Here is a 24610-nt window from a genome sequence, read left to right as displayed (position 1 = left end):
AAGTACCTCTCTCCTAAATCTGCTGTAAGTATAAAAGATGGAAGATAAGCAGAATGAAATCATTAAAAAAAAAAAAAAAGAGCCATAACCGGTTGGGCTCAGTGGATAGAACATCGGCCTGCAGACTGAAAGGTCCCAGCTTCAATTCCAGCCAAGGGCATGCACCTTGGTTGCGAGCACATCTCCAGTAGAGGGCGTGTGCAGGAGGCAGCTGGTCAATGTTTCTTTCTCATTGATGTTCCTAACTCTCTATCCCTCTCCTTTCCTCTCTGTAAAAAAATCAATAAAATATATATATTTAAAAACGAAAAGCTTGTTGGATGAGTGACTGTAGATGACCAAGAGAAGGAAATTGTTAAAAAGAGAGAGAGAAAAAAAACTGTATTACAGGTCAACAAATTAGCATTATATAAAAAGCTTTAACAAGCCAAATAATAAAGACATCATGGGGATGGGGGTGAGAGGGAAAGTGCATGAACAATGCTGGGTCAACAGTCTCCTTAGAAACATGCCGTAAATTTACACAAGGACAGCAGTTGTTCTGTGGACATGTTAGCTCTCTGGCTAAATCAACACACCAATCAGCTTCACTGCCTCAAGTATCAATTATTGAAGCTCTCTCCTGCTGAAGAATAATTAAATATACAGGGCCAACAAAGCAAAGAAATACTGTAATTAAGCAGCACAAATAAAGCGTTTCATTATCAAATTTGATGGGAAGTGGTTTTATTTAACATTAAAGTGAGATTATTAATATGATAAAAGGCAATCCATACAACTGAGAAATAGCTACTAAAATAACATGTAAGAAAGATTCTGAAAATAAACCATTAACTCATGGTTAAATTTCAGATCATACCTAAAATGGACATAAAACTCAAGAATATGATCATTTGTCTTAGTCTATCAAGATACTGTAAGTATAAAAAAGAGATTATCAAAAATACTTGATAATTTTTTTTTCAAAATAGATTTTTATTGAGTTCAGAGAGGAAGGTAGAAGAACAGAGAGATAGAAACATCAATGATGAGAGAGAATCACTGATCAGCTGCCTCCTATACACCCCCTACCAGGGGTCAAGCCTGTAACACAGGCATATGCCTTTGACTGGAATCGAACCAGGGACCCTCCAGACGGCAGGCTGACATTCTAGCCACTGAGCCAAATCAGCTAGGGCAATACTTCACAATCCTATATAATAAAAGGCTAATATGCAAATAGACCGAACAGTGGAATGACCAGTCACTATGATGTGCATTAACCACCAGGGGGCAGACATTCAACGCAGGAGCTGCCCCTTGGTGGTCAGTGTGTTCATACAGGGAAGTGCTGCTTAGCCAGAAGTCGGACTCACAGCTGGCGAGCACAGTGGCAGTGGTGGGAGCATCTCCTGCCTCCACTGTAGCACTAAGTATGTCCAAATGACGGCCATTAGTCAGACATCTTCCTAGGGCTCCTGGATTGTTAGAAGGTGCAGGTCAGGCTGAGGAATCCTTCCGAGTGCATGAATCTCATGCACTGAGCCTCTGGTTTTCCATGATCCTATAACTAAAATTTTTTTAAAAGAAAAGTATCTTAAACACTGAAATTTAAACCAAGATAGTTTGCCTCCTCTATAATTCTAGCATATAGTCTAGTGAATCTCTGAACACTTCCAGGATAAAAAACATGTTCATCCTGCTGTTATCTATGTTTTTCCATAAACAGAAATAAAAATGATACTACACAGTTTCACCATACTACATAATTTGATTATGGTCTCCTAATTATTCAGCTTTATATCCTCCTTTATAGAACCTACTACAATGTTTTTCAATGTTCAAAGGGTTCTTCTGCTTAAAAAATAAATAACTATAGCCCAGCCAGCACGGCTCATTGGTGGAGCAATGACCTATGAACCAGGAGGTTGCGGTTCAATTCCCCATCAGGGTACATGCCCAGATTGCAGGGCAGGAGGCATCCGGTCAATAATTCTCTCATCATTGATGTTTCTCTCTCTCTCTCTCTCTCTCTCTCCCTTCTCCTCCTCTCTGAAATCAATAAAAATTTTAAAGAATTATAAAGCTAAGGGAATAAACCAGGGTGTACAGAAAATAGACCATGGGCTTTGGAAACAAACATTTATTTAAATCTAGCCCCATCACTTATCACCTGCTTGGCCTAGGGAATTAGGTTAGATATCCTGCAAAATTGGTCTAATGTTACGATGCACGAAAATCATGCAGGAGTAGGCCTCCCTTCCCCTGGCTACTGGCACCGGATTTCCTCTGGCACCCAGGACCCTCTCAGTCCCAGCTTCATTCAGAAGGTCCTCCAGAAGGGCATCTGAAAGGATGTCCAGTCTAATTAGCACATTATACTTTTATTATTATAGATATGCAGTTTCCTTTTAAAATAACTTCCTGTATACTGATACCTAGCAGGATATGGGTAAAATCCACCCCCCCCCCTTTTTTTTTTAAATCTGGAGCGGAGCTGGTGAACAGAATGTTGATGTTCTGTCTACTTATTCTATGAATAACTGAGAAATGTGTTGAAACCTATGACTATTTATTTGGCTGTTTCTTCTTTCACCCAAGAAAAAAATGTCTTATTTTCTTAAGCAAAAGCTCTTTCTTGAATAACAAATTCTGAAATCTCAGGAGTGCTAACTTAGTCTAAAAGGTTGATTCTCTTCAGCTACTACTGCTCTTTGGCTGTTGATGCTATTGCTCCAACATGTCATCACTAGCAGTACAGCTGCTGAGTGAAGTTCCGATCTGCAATAGTAACTGAGTAGAAACCAGTTAATCTGCCAGTATTTCCTCTGCATGTAAAGAAGAAAACTCTCCTCTCCTGTTAGTCCCAGCTACTGTGGCTCCTGACCTCCCAAAGTTCTCATATTCTGTATACTTTCATTCATTCTCTCCTCTCCCCACTGCTTCATATGCACAGACACATCACCTAATGCCCAAATCATAACAAACATGTTAGTGTCAGTGACTAGAATTAGTCTAAAGACCACCACCAGGTTCAATAATTCTCTAAAAAGCACTCTCAGAACCTAGTTCTCAGACTTATCACAGTGGAAGGATACAAAGCTAACTCAGTAAAAGAGAAAGGCCTATGGGGGAAGTCAGAGGAAACCAGGTATAAGCTTCTACGAGTTCTCTCCCAGGAAACATGGGATAACTTAATTTCTCTAGCAATTACTTGTGATAACACATGTGGAAATGATATCTACTAGAAAAGGTCATTGGAGACTCACTGCCCAGGGTTTTTATTGGGGGCTGGTCACATAAGACACTCCCTGCCAAGCATGTACCAAAATTTCCAGACTCCTAGAAAGTATAAACCACACTATTTACACAGTCTAAGCACAATGAGCCATTCTTACTTATCATTGTAAGAAACTGTATTCCAACCGGTGGCCTGGGCCTCCCTCTGTGGGGCAACTGATTGCGGGGTCCCCAGATCGATCACCCAGCAGAGGGAGGCCCCACTCACCTGCCATAGCACCACCAGCCAGGTGGCCTGGGCCTCCCTCCATGGCCACCAGCCGGGAGTCCCTGGGCCTCCATCTTTGGGCCAATCAATTGGGGGGGGGGGGGAGCCCTCCGCCATCAATCGCCCAGTAGAGGGAGGCCCTGCCCACCTTGCCAGGGCTCCAAGATCTATCACCACGCAGAGGGTGCCCTCCCTCTGTGGGGCAGTCTATCACAGAACCCCCCCCCCCCTTCCCCATGGATCACCTCACAGAGGCAATCATGGGGTGATGGCAGGGCCCCCCTGACCAATCGCATCGCACCCGCCTTGGCTTGCCTGGCACCAGTGCATGTCACAGCATGGTCATCCAGAAGGTTGTCGGACAATCATTCTGCTGTTCAGTCAGTTTGCATATTATATTTTATTTATTATAGACCATTGAACTTTAAATACTATACTTATAGTTCATAGCTTATTTTGTCAATATGAAATTATTTCTTGATTCTCCATTTTGAAGGACAAAACTATTAGTGCTAGTTATCTGTTCTCTACTTTTGTCTCTCCTCCCTCTGGGATTTTATTTCTTTATGGTTATTACATTCTGCCCTGTAACAACAGTATTCTGGGTTTTGTCCATCTGTATCCTGTCCAAAGGTTGACTCAAAGTGGAAAACTAATAAACATTTACATTGTTATCGCTATGTAAGGAAATGTAATCCTGACATACTTCATTTTTTACTCTATGGTCTGTCACAGCCTTAGGACCACTTGAAAAAGATTGTTCCTAGAATCAAGATCAAATGAATTCTTTCAATTTCCTTTATTTAATGTTTATATTGATTTTTAGAGAGGGAGAGGGAAACACTGATCAGTTGCCTCTTGTACACACCCCAATTAGGGACTGAACCTTTCACCTGGGCTTATGCCTGGATATAAAATCAAACCAATGAATGACCTTTTGGGTGAATGAATGAGGCTCAACAAACAGAGCTACCCTGGCCAGGGCTGTATTCTATCAATGATTTCTTAACATCATGCCAAATTCTAATTTCATTCCTAGTTAGACCATGATTTTTTTTCAGTTTCGCTTTCCATGAGATTTTTAAAAAAATATATTTTATTGATTTTGTACGGAGAGGAAGGGAGAGAGATAGTTAGAAACATCGATGAGAGAGAGTCATCGATCAGCTGCCTCTTGCACACCCCCTACTGGGGATATGCCAGCAACCAAGGTACATGCCCTTGACCGGAATCAAACCCGGGACCCTTCAGTCCCTAAGCCGACTCTCTATCCATTGAGCCAAACCGGTTTCGGCTTCCATGAGATTTTCAACTGCCGTTACTTTCCTCACACTATTGTCCTTTATTATGTCATTAAATTTTACCCAAAATCTTCATGACACCATTCATTCAATCTGGTTCCTAATTTTCTTCCCAAGATCTCCTTTCTAAACCCTCTTTCCTCCTGTGTCAATCTAGAATGCTTTCTAGGCCTTCAGAACAGCTGTTGAGTCATCTTTTCATTATTATTCTGGATTGGCTCAAATTTTTTTTTTTCCTTTAAGTTCTGTCTTTCTTGTTCTTAGTTCACAGGAGTACATCCTTAAAACAACTACCTAAATGATGGTAAACAGAATGTAAACATTCTAGGGCTATGCATGTCTAAAAATTCTATCTTCATCAATTACCTTCATAATTAATCCTTTGACTTAGTAAATAATTCTGCCATAGCCATCTGAGTGAGCTTGGAAGTAGATTTCATCCCCAGAAGATGACTGCAACATCTACTAATACCTTGATAGCAGCCTTAGCCCCAGAGCCAGAGGACCCAGCTATGGCAGGCCCATATTCCTGACTCACAGAAAACGTTAGCTAAATCTTAACAATAATAAATGTTGTTTTAGGCTGTAAAACAAACAAACAAAAAATTCAAGTCAAGAAAAACAAATTAATGCCCTGACCGGTTTGGCTCAGTCCCAGGTTTGATTCCAGTGGGGGGCGTGCAAGAGGCAGCTGATTGATGTTTCTCTCTCATTGATATTTCTAACTCTCTATCCCTCTCCCCCCCTCTCTGTAAAAAAATCAATAAACTATATATATATATTTTTTTAAAGAGAAAAAAACACACATATTAAACCCAACATAAATAGGCAGGAAATAATAAAGAGTGAAACTGATTAAATAGAAGAATCAACCAAAATACAGAAGTAAAACCAAAAGTTGGCTTTTAAAGAGATCAGTAATATTTAAAAGCCTCTAGGTAGAACCAATGGGTGGTGGGAGGCAGGGAACTATACACATTACCAATATCAGGACTAAAAATAAAGAATCATTCCAGATCAAAGGGAAATTAAAAATAAAGAAATATTGTGAACAACTTTATGCCCATAACGACTTAGGTAAAATATACAAATCTTGAGAGATCCAAATTCAACATCCATTCATGATACCCAAAAATAGCAAATGAGATATAGAAAAGAATTTTCTGAACCTGAAAAAAGGCATCTAAGAAAAATGTACAACTAACAAAGACTACTTTCCCTTCAAAGCAGGAATGAGATTAAGGATGTTATCATCTCTATCAGCATTATACTGGAGGTCCTAAATAGTGCATTAAGGCAAGAAATAAAATATCTCATTCAGATTGATAAGGAACAAGTAAAATAATATTCATAGATGCATGATCATATACATAAAAATTCTAAGGAATTAAGAAAACTAATAACATAGCTATATCGTAAGTTACAAAGTCAATATGCAATGTATTGTACATATTGACAATAAAATACCAGTTACATAGCGGAGAAAAATGGGATACATTTTTGTGTGCCCACCTTGCTCATACTTGATATTGCCAGTCTTACCAAGGTGAACTTTGGATGGTGGGCACAGAGTGCAATACTACACAGATCTTGTATTGAGTTGTAAACTTGAAACATATATGACCCTATTAACCAATGTCACTCCAATAAAATTTAAATTTATTTAAAGCATATTATTCAAATTTCAGGAACCCAAAAACAAGGAGAAAAGTCTTGGGGGAGAAAAACCACCATATCTATAGAGGAATACAGATAAGAATTATACATGTTTCTCTCTCATCAGAAACCATACAAGCAGGAAGAAAGTGGAGTGAAATATTTAAAGTTAATTTTAAGGGAGAACCTCCCCCCCCCCCCAAAAAAAAAAAACCCACCATCCTAGAATCTATATAAAAAGTGTCCTTCAAACAAAAGCAGATCCAGAGACAGGGAAGCATGATCAGACTGTCAAACTTCAGAGGAAAGGTAGGGGAGGGTGAGGATAAGGGGGAGAGATCAACCTAGTTCTCAGACTTATCACAGTGGAAGGATACAAAGCTAACTCAGTAAAAGAGAAAGGCCTATGGGGGAAGTCAGAGGAAACCAGGTATAAGCTTCTACGAGTTCTCTCCCAGGAAACATGGGATAACTTAATTTCTCTAGCAATTACTTGTGATAACACATGTGGAAATGATATGCGTGCATATAAGCCTAACTAGTGGACAAAGACATCAAGGGGTGAAGGCATAAGGTGGGGGGAGGGTGATTGGGAAGGTAATGGGGGGATGAGGACAAATATGTAATACCTCAATCAATAAGGAAATTAAAATGAAAAAAAAAGTAAAGGAGGAATAAAGACTTTCTCAGACAAAAACCAAGGGAATTTATTGTCAGTAGATTCTGCAAGACACATTTTAAAAAATTCTTTGGAGAAAAGCAAAATTATATAAATCAAAAACTTGGACCTACATAAGGAAAAAAAGACTATTGAATAAGAAATAAATGAAGGTAAAATAAATTATTTTACACTTATTCCTAAATGATCTAAAAGATAACTTCATTTAATGCAATAATATTAAACACTGTATTGGGTGATTATTGCATATGATTAAGTGAAATGATGAATAACAATGTCATAAAGGACAATAAGAAGACATTGGTTATGTTCTAAAGTATTGTACCTACACTACACACAAAGCAATATAGTGTTATTTCTTGAAAATGGACTTAAATGAGTTGTAAATGTATATTGCAACCACTAAAATGTAAAGGATCACCACTAAACAATGCTTAAAGGAAGTATAATTAATATGCTAAGAGAGGATAAAAAAAATCATACAAAATACTCAATAAAAAACAGAAGGCAAAAAAATAATAGGAGGAAGAAAATAAAAACAAGTCAATAAATAGAAAAGTTATGTAAAAAAGGTAAATATTAATCCAACCAAATTAATCATACCCTGAAGCATGGTCTACAAATACCAACTAAAAGAGATTGTCAGAGTGGCTTAAAAAAGACCTACCTATATGTTATCTACAAGAAACCTACTTGAAAAGAATAGGCAAAAGACTTAACATTCACAGAAAAATGGTAAGTGAATGGCTAATGATCATATGAAAGGGTTCAAGCACGAAAGGTCAATGCAAATTCGAGTTAAACCCACTAGAATGGCTAATGTAAAAGACTGGCAATATCAAGTATGAGCAAGGATCCCAAACTCTTGACCCCTATGAAGCAACATATGGAATCCACTCTTGGCATTAGCTAAAACTATTTGTTTAGCCATTATAGTCAGACAGCAAATAGAGGAAGATAAATAACCAGCATTTTAAAAGACTTATTTAAATTCACTAATTTTGGTATATATCCTATGTAATAAAAGGCTAATATGCAGATTGGTCAGAACAACTGGTCGCTATGACACGCACTTACCACCAGGGGGCAGGTGCTCAATGCAGGAGTTGCCCCGTTGTGGTCAGTGCGCTCCCACAGGGAGAGCGACACTCAGCCAGAATCCCTGAGCTGGGCTCACAGCAGGCAAGTGCAGGGGCAGGGGTGGGCCTCATGGCAGTCAGTACTCCCAGAGGGCTCCTGAACTGCAAAAGGCACAGGCTAGGCTGAGGGACTCCTAACCTCAGTGCACTAATTTCATGCACCAGGCCTCTAGTAATCTAGATAAAATATGAGTCTTACTGGCCTATTACTTGGTAACTAAACTTTCTTAGATGGGAACCAAGGAAATAGAATATCTTATGAGAAATCTCTCTCTATATGAAATCTTTTTTATTCAAAGCACCATGCCTTAAACACAAATTTTCTGAACCTATTTTATAGTATTTAATGCTATAGAAGTATAGACTGCCTAGTGAATCAACTAATCAACTTATCTTTTCTTCAGAGTAGGATCTGATCTTTGTTTTTAAAGTGCTTGCTGCAAAAAAAGGTAGTCAGAAATCCAAATCATGTATTCAAATCCAGTTCCTGTGCCTAACATTCAAATTTTTCTTTTAGTTATCATCAAAATATATTTTTCTCCACAAGAAAATAGGCATGACAATCCTTCAAGCATAATTCCTCAATCCAAAATGATTAAGTTTTTAAAATGCCTCATGTATTCATTTTTTACCAAATTCTAGAATCGTTAATGTTACATTTCTGATAAGACCAAAACAACATTGGTCTTTAAATATTCCTTCCTGCTATTTCTAATCTCTATCATCCCCAAATGAGAAAATGACTTAAGTATATCAGAAAAAAACATCTCACCAAAGAGCTCCTCCATTTATTTTCAAGTTATAAAATATGTTCAAAATTTGCCAAAGCAAATAACTCCATCAACTTTGAAAGATAATATAAGCAATAGTTCCCAATTATGTAATCTTTGACATAGTATTGTTAATCTCAAATGCGATATGCTGTACTAATGCTTATTTTTTAAGGTTTTAAGAATATAAACACCACTAACAGACCCAATAAATGCCAATGGGAGTGTGGAAACTGCTAGTGAGATGACAGATAAAAAGTATTGTAACAATGTTATATAAAATACATATAATAAAACCATGAATTATTTCTTCCTATTTTCTACACTGATCTGAACTGTAAGTGGCTTCTAGAACCAAGTTCTCTACTCAACTATACCAAACACCAAACTGCTAAAGGGAACCTTAAAATGCCCATTTATACTGTAAAAGCCTCATGTTGTTGAAATCTGCTTATTTGATTTATTCTATAGAATCAAATAAATAAGAAGACTTTAATAAAACTAAAATGACTTATAACTTAGGAGTGTTACTGTGAAATATTAATTATCCAGCTCTCATGCCCTTCACCTTTAAGACAGAATCCGCAATCCTCATTATTGGCAGCTAGATATAATGGGGGGGGGTTTGGGGGGGGGGGGGGGAAGCCAGGAGGACATGGGTTTAAACTCTGGTGCACTATGCCTTGAATACAAATTTTCTGAATCTACTTTTTCATCTCTAAAATGGGAATATTAATACCTACCTTGAAGAACTGTTATAATAATTAGTGAAAATACATGTAAAGCAGCTGGTACATAGTATAAATTGAAGATACTTCAGCTGCTGTTACAATTGTATTACTTATAAGCATACCCAAGAGAAGATATATAAAAAAAAAAACAACACATGATAGCAAAATTAATCTGAACCTAGGTTACATTTAACTGCTAAAACAAAACAAAATACACAACCACTATGATGGTTCAAGTGAAACTTTGGGCTAAACTTTTTGTTCACATTTTAGATACACAAGATAATATTGTGGCCTCTCTTAATAAATATATAAAATCCAAAAATAACTATAAGAGCACTTAGTATGGAGCTACGTGAAAATAAGAGATTGTTATCATACAGCAAAACATATCATTTTATGAATAGGTGAGATGATTTCACCATTGGAAAAAAGAATGCCAAAACTAAAATTAAAAAATGCTTATTAAAGGATAGTAAAAGATTCCTACCTTTAAACCGACTGCTATAAGATCTGTAACAACACTGTATGGAAAAAGTAAAAGAGAAAATGGAAAACAAAGTTAGAGAACAAGTTTTTAAAAGACAGATAATAAGATTAAAGAAAAAAAAAAAAAAAGAAAAGGCATCGTAATAAAAATAACAAAAATAAGAACGCATGAGTTGTGAAATGTTAATATAAAGAAAAGTGACGGGACAGCCTAGCAAAAGCATGACGTAAAAGCAAAGCTTCAACAGAAGTGTGAGAAACAACGAATAAATCAAATTCTCTTTTAGTGCTTAGGAGAGTATAGTTGTGCTTTAATAAAATGATTATGTTTACCCATTTACCTCTTTTTAATAGATCCAAACCAAAACTTAAAAATCACCAAAATTCATTCTCTTAAATCACTGGTATAAATGACCAGTCTAAATTTTAAATGAAACAAAACCAGTGAGTGGACTTACAGAAATAGTAGCTATTTAGCAAATTGGCATATACCACCCAAAGAGCTCATCAAAATTCAGCTAAGATAGTCTCTCAGAACACATCAAATTTCAAAGATCAAACTTTTCAAAGACTGGCTTTTAAATAAAATCTACAACATCAAATCTGTGTTGGAGGATCACTTTGTAAATTACATAATTGTCTAACCACTATGATATACACCTAAGACAAATATAAAATTTTAAGAATAGTAACAGTTAATTTAACTTAAAATAAACTGTATATTTAAATAAAAGTTAACTAGGAAAAAACTTTAAAAATAAATTACCTCAAGAGGAAAGTAACACACACGTAGAGACAGACAGACACACACACACACACACACACACACACACACACACACACGACAGTGGGATTTGAGGAGGAACTAGAAAGATGTTGACTGGTGGTTTGTTTTTTTCTAACTATTCAAAATAACGAAAGAGGATCTTTTTCAGGCTGTGGGAAGATGTAGAAATTTAATTACCCTCCTGAAAGCCAAAATTCACTGTGTCAAAACCACATTCCTTAACACCAAGGTGTAAAAACCCCTATAAAGTTCTGCTGAACAAAAATCCATCTCTTCTAACTCCAAAGAAACTGTCTTCACTTGTTTGTCTACATATCTCTTAAAAGTAAACTGTAAGTTCTATATATTGTTAATGACCCATAATATCATTACATAATAAAAGTAAATTTATGACTCTGGACTGTTTAATGATGCAAATTTAATTGTTTTAAACAATAACCATGTAGACTTATTTTTCCTTATAGACTTTTGAAATTTGAAATTCATTTCTCTAAATTTTAAATGTGATAAATAACTGATGTTTGTGCATAAAAAAGAGACTATGTAATATACTGTGGTACTGGTCCTGTTACAAAGTAAATGAACTTACCTTTTAGTACCTTATTGCCCTTATTTAAATCATTAAACTCATTCTTAGCTCTAAAACCACATATAGAGTGGACAGAACTTAAAACACTGTCCAAAATAGTAAGCTTACAGGTCATGTTGTCCAAGAATTTAACAGCCAAAATGCATAACCTAACAGTCCTCTATATTATCCTCTATTTTAAATTTTCCAATACAAAAAGCTAACCTACTTTCATATCTCAAGTCAAACCGCTTTACAATTCACTATACATAATGAAACACTAACTTCACCGCCTTCCCAACTGAAACCAGTGGCATCATGACACAAAATAGCAAATTGTTGCACACATACAAAGTGTAATTGAATGAGGTGATGCGAAATGAATTTTCAACAAATCTCCCAGAGAAGCTCCAATTAAACAATAAAGTTAATCAATTAAATAAAAAATACTTGAAAGAACACCCAACCATAAGTGAAATGTAAAACTGAACTTTGTCTAATGTCTGTGGCAGTGCACAATATGCATTCAAATGAGTTGACCCACTATATCATTTAGTAGACTTCATATTACGAAACTAGGATAAATGAGATCTAATGAAGGTAAAAATTGTCCTAAGATCCCACCGTCTTTACACAGCATTGACAATCATCGACTATATGGCAATATGTACAGGCTTTTACTGTTTCAAACTATGTTTCAAAATATGTTCCTACATATTCTACAACCGAGGGGTTTACAGACATCGTATCCTCAAAAGCACCTAAGAGTCCTAACAAAGCTTCGAATGCCTACATAAGTGATCTGCAGGTGCTAACCGAGCTGGAAAATTTTTTAAAAAGTGCTTCATGTACATATTCTACAACCTCCAATTCACGAAGATCCTCATCCAGCTGTTTCCTTTTAAACATTAAAATATCTGTCAGGTTCCCACCCCGTGTCACTGACTCCCCCAGAGGACTATTGATGTCGGTAATTCTGTATCTTTTTTTACTTCGATCGCAGACCTCGTTCACTCCGCGTTTGAAGGCTCCCCGGAAATTGCACTTATACAATTATTTTGCATACATGGCAGGGAATTCATCAAGTTTCCCGAGGGGGGGGGGGGTGGGAGAGAGAGGAGGCGTCCCCGGTTCTCCAAACGCCCCGGTAGACAGCGATCAATGAACACACACGGCTCCCAGCCAGCCGTCGGGGGCCGCTGCCGGGTCCCCCCTTCCCCCGCACGCCGGGTCCCCCCCGCGCGCCGATCCCCGCGTGGGGCCCTGGCTCCGGGGCCGGGTCGCCGCCCAGACGTGTCCCGACACGCGCCCTCGCCCGTCCGCCTCGCTCCCCGCGGCCGCTCGCCCGCCTCCCCGCCCGGGGAAGCAGCCCCGGCGCCCGCCCCGCCTCGCCGGTAAACAGCGACTCCCCGAGCGAGCGAGCGAGCGAGCGAGCAGGAGGGCGCCCGCCCCGAGCGCCGCCTCCCTCCGCCTCCCCCGGCGCCGCGCACCATTTTCAGAGAGGAAGTGTCGAGAGAGGCCGGGCAGGGCTCCCCGATCCCCGATCCCCGATCCCCGGTCCCCGGCCGGCGGCTCCCCCGGGGTTTTCTCCACTTCCCGGTGTGCGGGGCGGATGTCACGGGGGCGCCCCCGGGTGGGGGGGAAGGCGAGGCTGGGGCGGACCGCCCCTCCGCAACCCGAGCTCCCCTAGGAGGCGCCCGGAAGCCCGGCCGTCCGTCGGGCTCGGCCGGCCGGGGCCGCTCCTCCGATCGCCGCCGCCGGTGCCGCACCCAGCTCCCCCGGCCTCGGCGCGCCCGGACCCGGAGCCCCAAGGAAGCGGGACGAGCCAGCGCAGCCCCCCGCACGACCCTCCGCGCCGCGCCGCCCGGCACTTACCCATCCATGGCCCAGACGGGGGAGCGCACAGCGCGGAGACGGCCGGGCAGCTCACCGCGAGCGAAGCGGAGGGAGGAAGCGGCGGCAGCAGGGCGGCTCCGGGGGGCCGGGTCAGCCGAGCCTGTCCACAGCCCCGGCGATCGGAGGTGGAAGGAGAGTGGGAAACAGGGGCGGAAACCAGGGACGCTCCCGCCACCGCCGCGCCCCCGCCTTCCCCACCCCGCAAGCGCGTCCCCGCCTCGCCCCGCCCCGCCCCGCCCCCTAGCGCTGACGCCCTCCCCCCCCCACTGGCCACGCCCCCTGTCGGCCTGCATCCCGGCTCCAGGGCGCCCTCTGCCGGCGGGCTTGCGAAGACCCCGCCTCCCGTCCCCGGTCCCGGCGCGCGCGTGCGCCCCGCCCGCCTGCCCACCCCGGTCTCCCTCCAGCGTCCGCGGGGGCGCGCGCCTTGTGCCTCCCGCTCGCCGCCCCGCCCTCCCGCCCGCTGCTGCGAGTTCGGCCGTCTGGCTCGGGCTACCTCCCTCTACCGGCGGGGAAAACCTGGGAACCCGACCTCGGAGAGAAGGTGAGGATGTCCCGCGAGAAGCTCCGAACTGCGGCGTGATGGTCCCGGGTGGGCGAGGCTGTCGGTGGCTCGGCCCTGGCCGGGCGCGGAGGCCGGGCGCGGGCTGTGGTCCCCGGAGGGAGGCCCGGGCTCCCCGGGACCCCAGCGGGGCTCCAGCCGGGGCGGGCCCCGCCGGTGTGCCCGCTGGGAGTCGACTGTGGGGACCCCCCCACCGGGCCGCCAGGTGTGGCTGCGATGAAGGTGAATGAGTTTGAAGGGACCACCGAATTGGGGAACGTTTGATTTTTATTTTATTTTTTTTGTAGTTTTAGTCTCGGGGGGGCTTTTCGACCGCACCGTCTGAGATTTAATTTAAGACTTTCATTGCACAATATGGAATGACCACCCCAATGCCAGCATTTTATAAAAGTTTTCCTTTTTTTTTCTCCATGTAATAAACAAAAAACCAACAAAAAATATATGAGAGAGTGATTTCCGTTTTTAAGATAAAGGTTTAGACCCGAATATGGCGATTTGCCCATATCCACAGCCACCAGAGCCTTTTCCTCTAGTTGGAGCAAAATTATGTATCTCTATCATTTTATGTATATTATATGTAATTTTATGGAATATTGTTATATATGTAATTTTCCCTCATTTATTCTGTCTAGTTCTGAAATTGAATGATGTTTTCAAGTCACAGTTCACCAAAACTCTGCCCTGGACCAAATTCCTAGCCTAAGCAGAAAGGAGGGCTGCTCCCTCTGCCTCCTCGTTTGAAAAGCAAGTGACAAGAAGCTCAAGTACTAACAGGTATGCTTTTATTTTTTTATTTATTCAAAAATTTAAAATTGATTTTAGAGAGAGAAGAAGGGTGATAGAAATACAGATTGAGGTATAAAGATGAGAGAGAAATGTCGCCCAGGTATGCTTTTAAATAAATGGGTGCTACTAAAAAGATGTAAGCTGTCTATTTACCCGTCATTCAGCCAATGCTTATTGACTATTTGCTGTGTGTCAAGCACTGCAGGGGTACCCAGAAAATCAGGTTCTAGCCTTCATGGTTGAATGGATTCTGTGGTTCAGTTTATTTATTTACTTATTGGCCAAAAACAATTTTCAGATATCTCAGATACCTTTAAAGTACTGTATCTGATCTCGGCCCCTCATTCCAAAAGGTCAAATATATTTTGTTTTGTATGTTAAACCCAAATATTAAGTTGCAGTTTGTAAATTGCCAGATGGATATTAAAAATATCAGCAAGGTAAGTAGCTGATACAGTTTTGCTGTTGTTGTATGGGGGATAGATTCTGTTGATTACACAAAAAACATAATAAGAACCCTGGCTGGTGTGGCTCAGTTGTTTGAGCACCCTCCTGTACACAAAAATATCCCCGATTCCATTCAGGTCAGGGCATATGCCCAGGTCTCCGACTTCATCCCTGTTTTTCTCTCACATCGATATTTCTCTCTCTCTCCTCCCTCTCTCTCTAAAGGCAATGAAAATATATTTAATCATATATAATAAAGAGGTAATATGTAAATTGATCCTCACACCCTCACAAGATGGCTGCCTATGACCAGGACAGCAGGGGGGGTTAGTGAGGGACAACCAAACGACTAAACAACCAGGGGGAGTTTAGTGAGGGATGACCAAATGACTGAACAAGCAGGTTGCATAGGGTGACCAGGCCAGCAGGGGGGCAAGTTGGGAGTGTCCAGGCTGGCAGGGGGGGGTAGTTGGGAGCGATTAGGCTGGAAGGGGGGTATAGTGAGGGGTGACTAGGCCGGCAGGGGGGAGGAGGGGCAGTTGGAGGTGACCAGGCCAGCAGAGGTGGTCTGTTGAAGGGCGACCCGGCCGGCCGGTTGGGAGGGGGGACAGTAAAAGGTGACCAGGCCGGTGGGGGTGGGGGGGACAGTTAGGAGTGACCAGGCTGGCAGGGAGGGGGCAGTTGGGGGCGACCTGGCTGGTAGTGAGGGGCATTTAGGGGTAACCAAGCAGGCAGTCAGGTGATCAATTAGGAGCCAGCAGTCCAGGATTATGAGAGGGGATGCAGGCTGGGCTGAGGGCACCCCGCTCCCCCTTATCACTCCCACCCCTCCCCCTGTGCACGAATCAGGCCTCTAGTATGTATATAATTATCCATTCTCATTTTGAAAAGTTCAAAGTATTAAATATTAAAAAATTATAACTATTTTTTCTTCACAGGCCACCTCTTGCCCATGATAACCATATAACAATTCTCTATTCATCGTTCCAAACCCTCACCATTTTTCATTTGCTCTTTTCACTTGTAATTTTGGAGATTTTTTTTCACATCAGTATTTTTCATCCACTTCATTCTTTTTTTTTTTTTTTTATAATATATTTTATTGATTTTACACAGAGAGGAATTGAGAGGGACAGAGAGTTAGAAATGTCGATGAGAGAGAAACATCGACCAGCTGCCTCTTGCACACCCCCCACTGGGGATGTGCCCGCAACCAAGGTACATGCCCTTGACCGGAATCGAACCTGGGACCTTTCAGTCCGCAGGCCGACGCTCTACCACTGAGCCAAACCGGTTTCGGCCCACTTCATTCTTTTTTACTCTTGCATGGTATTTCATAGTTTCATGTACCACAATTTAACATTTTACAAAACAGTGGAAATTTTCATTGCTTCTAATTATTTAAAATAACTAACAAAGTTGCAAAGAGTATCACATATGTATGAACATCTTTGTATACATATGATTGTATTTGAAAAATAGATTCCTAGAAGTTGAATTGCAGAACAGAGTATAAGCATTTTCAAATATGATAAATATTGCCAAAATGATTCCCAAAAGGCTGTGTCAATTTATACTTTACTTAAAAAACAAAATTTGTCGTTCTCTTAGCTCTACTCCTTAAGATAGCTAACAAATTTCGATATTAAAAAATAAATGTTGCCCTAGCTGGTTTGGCTCAGTGAATCAAGTGTCTACCCACTGACGGAAGGGTTCCATGTTCATTTCTTGTCAAGGACATACCTTGGTTGCAGGCTCAATCCCCAGCCTGCTTGAGGCATGAGGGGGAGGCAATCAATTGATGTGCCACACATTGATGTTTCTCTCTTTCTCTCTCCCTCCCTCCCACTCTCTTTAAGAATCAATGGAAAAATATCCTCGAATGAGGATTAACAAAAATAAAAACAAATAAATCCGAGTCTGTCTGAAATTCGTTGTCCTTATTATTAACAATAACTCTGAAAAGTCTCCAATGTAAAGACAATGTACCTGACTAAAATGAACAAAACTGTACATTTCCTAACCACTTAGCATGTAGTTTTAACAATAGAAGGCTAGATACAAGAAAACAAAAAGGTGAAACCTTTCTCTCCCCTAATTCTTGGTCATAAATTCAAGACTTCTCATGGCCTGAGCTCCTTAAGTTTGTGAGTCCGTCTGATTCAAAAACAGGGGAAAGAATGGAATTTAGGTCTTCTAAGACTACTTTTAGAATCCTGGCTATTCCCAGAATTCAGAAGGCATGGAAAAAACCATGTCCTCAGTAAGCTTCTGAGTTTCTGACTGATCAAATATCACTCACATGACCTAATGTGGCATGAAAGCTTTATGTTCTATATACTACTGGTTTCTTAATGGTGAAAAAGGTAGCATTCTGTATTGCTAACTGCTTTATACTTTTTAAATGTAAGACAGCCTGGCCGGTGGGTGTAGCTCAGCAGTTGAGCATGGATCCAGGAACCAAGAGGCCACTGGTTCAATTCCTGGTCAAGGCACATGCCCAGGTTTCGGGCTCCATTGACTCCCAGTATGGGGCGTGCAGTTGGCAGCCGATCAATGATTCTCATCATTGATATTTCTATCTCTTCCCCACTCCCTTCCTCTCTGAAATCAATAAAAACATTAAAAAAAAAAAACTTATATAAGACAGTCATAATAATTTAGTTTATAAATTGTCTAACATGTTGCCTTCCTTGTGTTTTTATTCTAATTTGTCTAAGAAATTCCTCTGCAACACCTTTATCTGATAAAAGTTACCCCCCACATTTATGATGTTTGGACAAAATACAACCTTTGAACTTTTACCTTAAGGTATTCCAGTATGCAGTGGTAGTTAATATTTAATTAACATTACCCTATTTATATTTACAGTTAGGACTTCTTGAGACAAAAAAGCAATGTAAAAATATCAATATAGGTCACTTTCTGCAGCCCATGCACTAAGAGTTGGATCCTTAGTATATGTTTATTGCTAAATCAAAGGTAGAATATATTCCCATATATACTTATTTATTTATTTATTTATTTTTTACAATTAGAACAAGGCCTTCACTGTGTTCGTTAATTCAAATCTTCCCTCTAATTTTTTTGACATAAGTACTTAACCAAATATATTGGTTAGGATATATTTATTTTCTTTTTCTTTATTTGTCCTTTGTTGAAACCATAGCCTTATGCAAAAAGCAGATCATTGTCTACAAAGTCAGTGGAAAGGTTCCAGGGATGCCAGACAACTGGGTAGAGCTGTTATCCCTCCCCAACATGATTCTAAAAAATGTTTACTGTAACTGATGAGCCCACAGGGAAGGGAAGTATCTAACCTTGAACAGGCAAATAAGCAAAAGGTCAGTCACAGAAAAACAAAACTAAAGAACAATCTGGAACATTTCTCTATGAGAAGATGTTATTAATGTAACTAGAAAAGCACATCTCCTCCCCAATCCTACCCCCACACATGGAGGAAGAGGATTGCTGTGTCAGAGGGTCCTCAGTCTTCATGTAGACTCTTCAACAGGAGCAGTGGGAGTGTGAAACCTTAATCAAAAATTTAATTTAGTGGGGAAAGAGAAGGGACAGCTGTAATACTTTCAACAATAAAATTTAATTTAGGGAAGGTTAGTAGGAGGATGACACCTTCAAGAATAATTTGGCACAGAGTAAAGACATGGGGGTAATTCCAGAGCTTGGTCTTTGTATAGCAGAGTAGTGGCCATTAAGAGGTGGCTCAATCATGGACCTGATTCTTAAGCTAACTTTGAATGCCGTTTTTTAAATTCTTTTTTTTTAAATGCCTGGTAGTAGGAAGAGTTTGAAAGCTTAGAAGATAAAAGAGAACTGGCATTGTCCTGCAAAATAAAATGCTACTTTTATTTATTTTATTTTTTTATTCTATTTATTTACTTATTAGTTTAAATATATTTTTATTGATTTCAGAGGGGAAGGGGAAGGGACAGAAAGAGAGACAGAAACATCAATGAGAGAGAATCATTGATTGGCTGGCCTTCTGCACACCCCCTACTGAGGATCGAGCCCACACCCAGCATAAGCCCTTGATCGGAATCGAACCCGGGATTCTTCAGTCTACAGGCCAATGCTCTATCCACTGAGTCAAACCAGCTAGGGCTAAAGTGCTATTTTTATAGTGAGCAGAGATGAAGCTACACTGATGATAGAAGAGTCAAATGTTTCTTTCTCAGCATGGAAAGAGTTCATGTACTCTAAGTGGAGTACTGTGTCTCAGAATTAATGCCCGACTTCGGGCGATGTGGGTGTGTTTGACATGATAGTTTACTAAGTGAGGACCCCAGGAAGAATTAGGTGGAAATATCTCCAAGGGAACTGGGCTTCGAAACCACACCCACCTTGGACTGTCTTGCTAAAGTCATACTCTAAATAGAATGAATAATTCAGCCTTAACGATTTGGCTCAGTGAATAGAGCATCGGACCTGTGGACCAAAGCATCCCAGGTTCGATTTGGGTCAAGGGCACTTACCTTCATTGCAGGCTCCTCCCCGGCTTGGGCCCTGGTTGGGACTCCAATCGATGTGTGAGTAGGGCATGGGATCTCCTGAAGGGAGTGGAGATTTTAAAGAAGGAAATTTGAACAGAATTCATGCTCTCAGGCATGAAAGCAGAGATGAACGCAGATATGAAGCCAGAGCAAAGTTGGGATGTGGGTATGTTCAGGAGCGACCCCTGCAATGGTTTATATAATTTTTTATACTTTTGCCTTGAGGATCATTAAGTGTTAGATTGTGATACATATAGCAGAAAACGAAAAATAATAGTGCCTTAAATTAGGTAAAATTTTATTTCTCATGCAAAATTCTAGAAGTAGTGGTTTCAGGGTTGTTATGGCATTCCATGTTCATCAAAGATGCCAATCTCTTTTTGTTCCATTAGGTGAGCTTATGGCAATATTGTTGTTTAATGGCTTTCATTCTTAAGCTCACAAAATGGTTAGAAGCTTTTTTAAAGAAGCTTCCCTAGAAGTCCAAAATCTTCCACTTATGTCTCAAGAGCCATAATTTGGTCACATGGTCATTCCTAGTTGCAAGAAAGGCGGGGAGATGCAGTGTTTTTACTGGGCATAGTGCCACCTCTAATAATAGACATTGGTAAGAAGTGAAGAATGTGTAATGGGCAGGCAAATAGTAGTCTCTCACATAGCAGTTGTCACATAAAGTTAATTTTTATATCTATAGCAGCAATTTTCAACCCTTTTTATCCCTTGACACACATAAACTAATAATTAAAATTCTACGGCATAACAAAAATATATTTTTGTCCATCCAACAACAAAAAAGGTATAATTTTAAAAATATATATTATTATTGATTTTTTACAGAGAGGAAGGGAGAGGGATAGAAAGCTAGAAACATCGATGAGAGAGAAACATCGACCAGCTGCCTCCTGCTCACCCCCTACTGAGGATGTGCCCACAGCCAATGTACACGCCCTTGACCGGAATAGAACCAGGGACCTTTCAGTCCGCAGACCGACGCTCTATCCACTGAACCAAACCGGTTTCGGCAAAAAGAGATATAATTTTGATTAGTTCACACCGGGCAGCTATTGTGTTGACTGTTGTCATTTTTTTATTTGACAATCTAAGGGGAAAGAAGTCAGTGCCCCTAACTAAATAGTCAGGTATCGTATGTTTTAAAAGTTCTTGCAGCACAATGATTTAAAAATCAGTGATGTATACTAATTCACTTTTGTAAGCAGGCCTCAACTCAACTCATTGGCAAAGAGTTGTGTGGGAATGGTGTAGTAAATAAACCAAGAGCAGAAAAAGGGAAACCTGGCATGGTCCACACACCCACTCCACTGCGACCTCATGCAAGGGATTGGTTTGTCTCCTGAGGGAAATGTTTCCTGGAATTCTAAGATATGGCCAGCCTCAAAGTGAGGAAAACCCAGTGTACCTTGGAGCGGTGAGTACATTAGAAAACTAGCAGGAGGGTTCTGAGACAACTGCCTCCACCCCCATCCTTTCCTTCATGTATATTATAGGAGAAAGTTTACATTTGAAGGAGCTTTAAGAAAGGGGAAAGCTACTTTCTCTTATGGTCGCAGAATAGATACAGCAGTTCCTAGCATTATATCCAGAAATAACATCTAGAAGGTCTTTCTTAAAAGTAAGAAAACTTTCCCCAGCATTTGTCACATTGGATAATATGCCCACTCTGAACAAGGCATTGACAAGGGGAATGAAATTACATTGACCAAGATCAGTGATTCTCAGTCTTGGCTGAGTATTAGAACTACCTGGGAGTTTGCTTCCTATTTAATTAGAATGCCTAGTAGGAAGATCCAGGCATCAGAATTTTTTAAAGATCCCTAAGTGATTCCAATTTGCAAGCAAGGCTGGGCACTTTTGGCCAACACCTTTTTGCGCCCCATCCAACAGCATTCACAATACCAGGAAACTTGTTGGAAATACAAATTCTTCAACTCTGTTGTCCAGGACCTAGTGAATCAGAAATTCCAGAGGTTGGGCCCATTAATCCATTTTTTGCAAAGCTCTTCTGGTGATTCTGGTACACACTGAAGTTTGAGACCCACTGACCTAGACTAATTAATATGTTATTCGGAGCGGTAGTTATGGTTACCTTTTCTGAAGCATTGATGAACAAGAACGACTAGTTGCTATGATGTGCACTGACCACCAGGGGGAAGACACTCAATGCAGGAGCTTTGTGCATATATCACTCTTCACTAACCATTTCCTTAGAATTTCCTGGTGGAATTTTCTTAGTCATTTCCTACTGGCCTCTGACCATTAGTGATTTTATATTTGACTGGAGAGGACTAGGATATCTTAAAAGGCAAGTTCAAAAATTACAACACACTAAAGCAATGTTTGTTTGTTTGAAATATAATATTGATTTCAGAAAGGAGAGAAACATCAATGATGAGAATCATTGATTGGCTGCCTCCTGCACACCCCTCCTGGTTCATAGGTGGATGCTCAACTACTGAGCCAAGCCAGCTGGGCTAAAGCAATACTTTCCAAAGGGTAGGTTATGATCCATTAATGAGTCATCAAAATAATTTACTAGGTTATGGTCAATTTTAAAAGAACAGGATAAGATATAATAGATTAAAATAGAATCAAAAACTGGACTTTGGGTCTGGATAAAAATTTATTTCCTTATGTGGGTTATGGTCAACAAATGTGATGTTATTTCATTATACACTTAAAAAGTATACTTTTATACAAGGGGCCAGGGTTAGAAGAGTTTTTCTTCTATAAGAATCCTTTTTCGATAATTTAATATTAAAGTTCTCAATGTTTTACCTTTTGATATTTCAATTTAAGTTGGTATTTTCAATTTCCTGTGTATCTGAGAATTACTTTTTAATATTGAAGAATTAAACTTAATAGACTTTAGAAGTCATAAAGTGAAGGTAAGCTTGACTATTTTACGATAATTTAAATAATATAAAAATGAATTAGAGTAATATGTACTATTTTAATGATGCAGTTTTAAGGAATTTCAAATGTATGCCTCTTTTAACTTCCCCTTTATGGGAGTCCTACAGACAACTTCATGCTATTTTTGCCTTAATCCGAGTCAGGGTATAATTTATCACAATTTTGTTAATAGATTAGCATTTTGTGGTATTTTATTTTAAATATTTAACAGTGCCATCTGGTGGTTTTTCTGAATGTTTTCATTTCTTGTGTGTGCATTTAAAAATGTAATTGCATGTGAATATCCAGTAGCTGGTAACAAATGTTTAACTTTTGAGGAATTGCAAAGTTGTTTTCCAAAGTACTGTGCCATTTTACATCCCCATCAGCCATGTAAGATGGTTCCAATTTCTCTACATCCTGAACACTTATTTCCTTTTTTTTTTTTTTTTTTTTTTTTTTTTTTTTTTAGTGAAATCTCATTTTGGATTTGATTTGAATTTCCCTAATAATTTATGATGTTGAGCATTTTTTAATGTACTTGCTGGCCATTGATACGACTTCTTTGGAGAAAAGTCTGGCTGGGATTGGTTTGGCTCAGTGGATAGAGTGTCGGCCTGCGGACTGAAAGGTCCCGGGTTCGATTCTGATCAAGGGCATGTACCTTGGTTGTGGGCACATCCCCAGTAGGGGGTGTGCAAAAGGCTGCTGATCGATGATTCTCTCTCATCGATGTTTCTAACTCTCTATCCCTCTTTCTTCCTCTCTGTGAAAAATCAATAAAATATATTTTTAAAAAAGAGAGAGAAAAGGCTGCTCAGATCCTTTGTTCATTTTTCAATTGGGTTCATCTTTTTGTTGCTGAGTTAAGAATTCTTTATATATTCTGGATACTAGACTTTATCAGATATTTGATTTCAAAATATTTTCTCCGTTCTATAGTTGCCTTTCACTTTCTTGAGTATAGTTTTTGTTTTTTGTTTTTAAATAACAGCCCCTATGAATAATCTCTCTCTAAAACACTTCATATTTACAACTTCAGGCCCATTGCATGAAATTCGTGCACGGGAAGGGTCCCTAGGCCTGGCAGGCGATCAGGGCTGATCTGTGGGGAGACTTGTGGGTGATGGGTGTGATGCGCTCCCCCCTACCCCCCTCGCTGGCACTCACTTTCAGCGCTAGTCGCCTCCCTCTGTGGGGCAATCGATGGAATGATTGGGGGGGAGCCCACTCACACCCACCTTGGCTGGCTTGGGGCCTGTGAGCTGTGGGCAGCTCCTGCATTGAGCATCTGCCCCCTGGTGGTCAGTGCATGATATAGTGACCAGTCATTCACCAGTTGTTCCACTGTCCTGGTCAATTTTCATAGTAGGCTTTTATTATATAGGATATAGGATAGTCTAAAGTACACTTTAGACTACTCCTCATTCCTCCCGCATAGACAGATACCTTTGTCTTTTTTGCCCTGCCTGTAGCTCCAGTGAACACCAGCAAATAGCAGGAGCTAAGCTAATATCAGCTGAATAATAAAATTCCTCCTGAGTATCTAAACACTATATCACAGATCCTAAATTCAAATGTCTATAGGGGACTGGCAAGTGACATTCATGAGTAAATAGAGCTCTTTAGGGAGTCTCCAAGCTGGTTTCTCTAGTCCCAGAAAGAACATCCTGTTCTACCACTTCTCAATACAAAGCAATTTCTTCATGTCTACCTAAACATATGCCAGTGTTTAGTTTATTAGGGTAGCTGGGCCATATCCAAAAACAATATTGGATCAGAGAATTAACCTTATTTAGTCACTAAATTTGGAGATTGCCTCGCTGAGCTATCGGCTAAGAGTAAAACAATCAGAGTTAACTGAAATCTTCGGTGTGACTATTGCAAAGAGCTC

General features: G+C 40.4%; 1 protein-coding gene across 6 annotated transcripts in view; it reads right to left on the bottom strand.

The window, feature by feature from the left end:
• PTBP3 (polypyrimidine tract binding protein 3) overlaps positions 1-13705 on the bottom strand; it is a 57971-nt gene extending 44266 nt beyond the window's left edge. The window contains exons 1-2 of one of the 6 annotated variants that reach the window (XM_084899216.1): positions 13483-13705; positions 10254-10287 (exon numbers count right to left, since the gene is read on the bottom strand). In XM_084899216.1, coding sequence (XP_084755342.1) covers positions 10254-10287; positions 13483-13490 — 42 coding nt within the window. In that variant the 5' untranslated portion in view covers positions 13491-13705. Of the gene's footprint in view, positions 1-165; positions 186-10253; positions 10288-13097; positions 13216-13482 lie in introns of those variants that run through there. The other 5 variants (XM_084899221.1, XM_084899219.1, XM_084899218.1 and 2 more) reach the window with 5 other exon arrangements.
• Positions 13706-24610: the final 10905 nt, after the last annotated feature.

Source organism: Pipistrellus hanaki (assembly GCF_964339955.1).
Source record: "Pipistrellus hanaki genome assembly, chromosome: 11".
NCBI classification, from domain to species: Eukaryota; Metazoa; Chordata; class Mammalia; order Chiroptera; family Vespertilionidae; genus Pipistrellus; species Pipistrellus hanaki.
The sequence above is the reverse complement of the archived record's forward strand: the minus strand, read 5'-3'. Positions and strand labels throughout refer to the sequence as shown.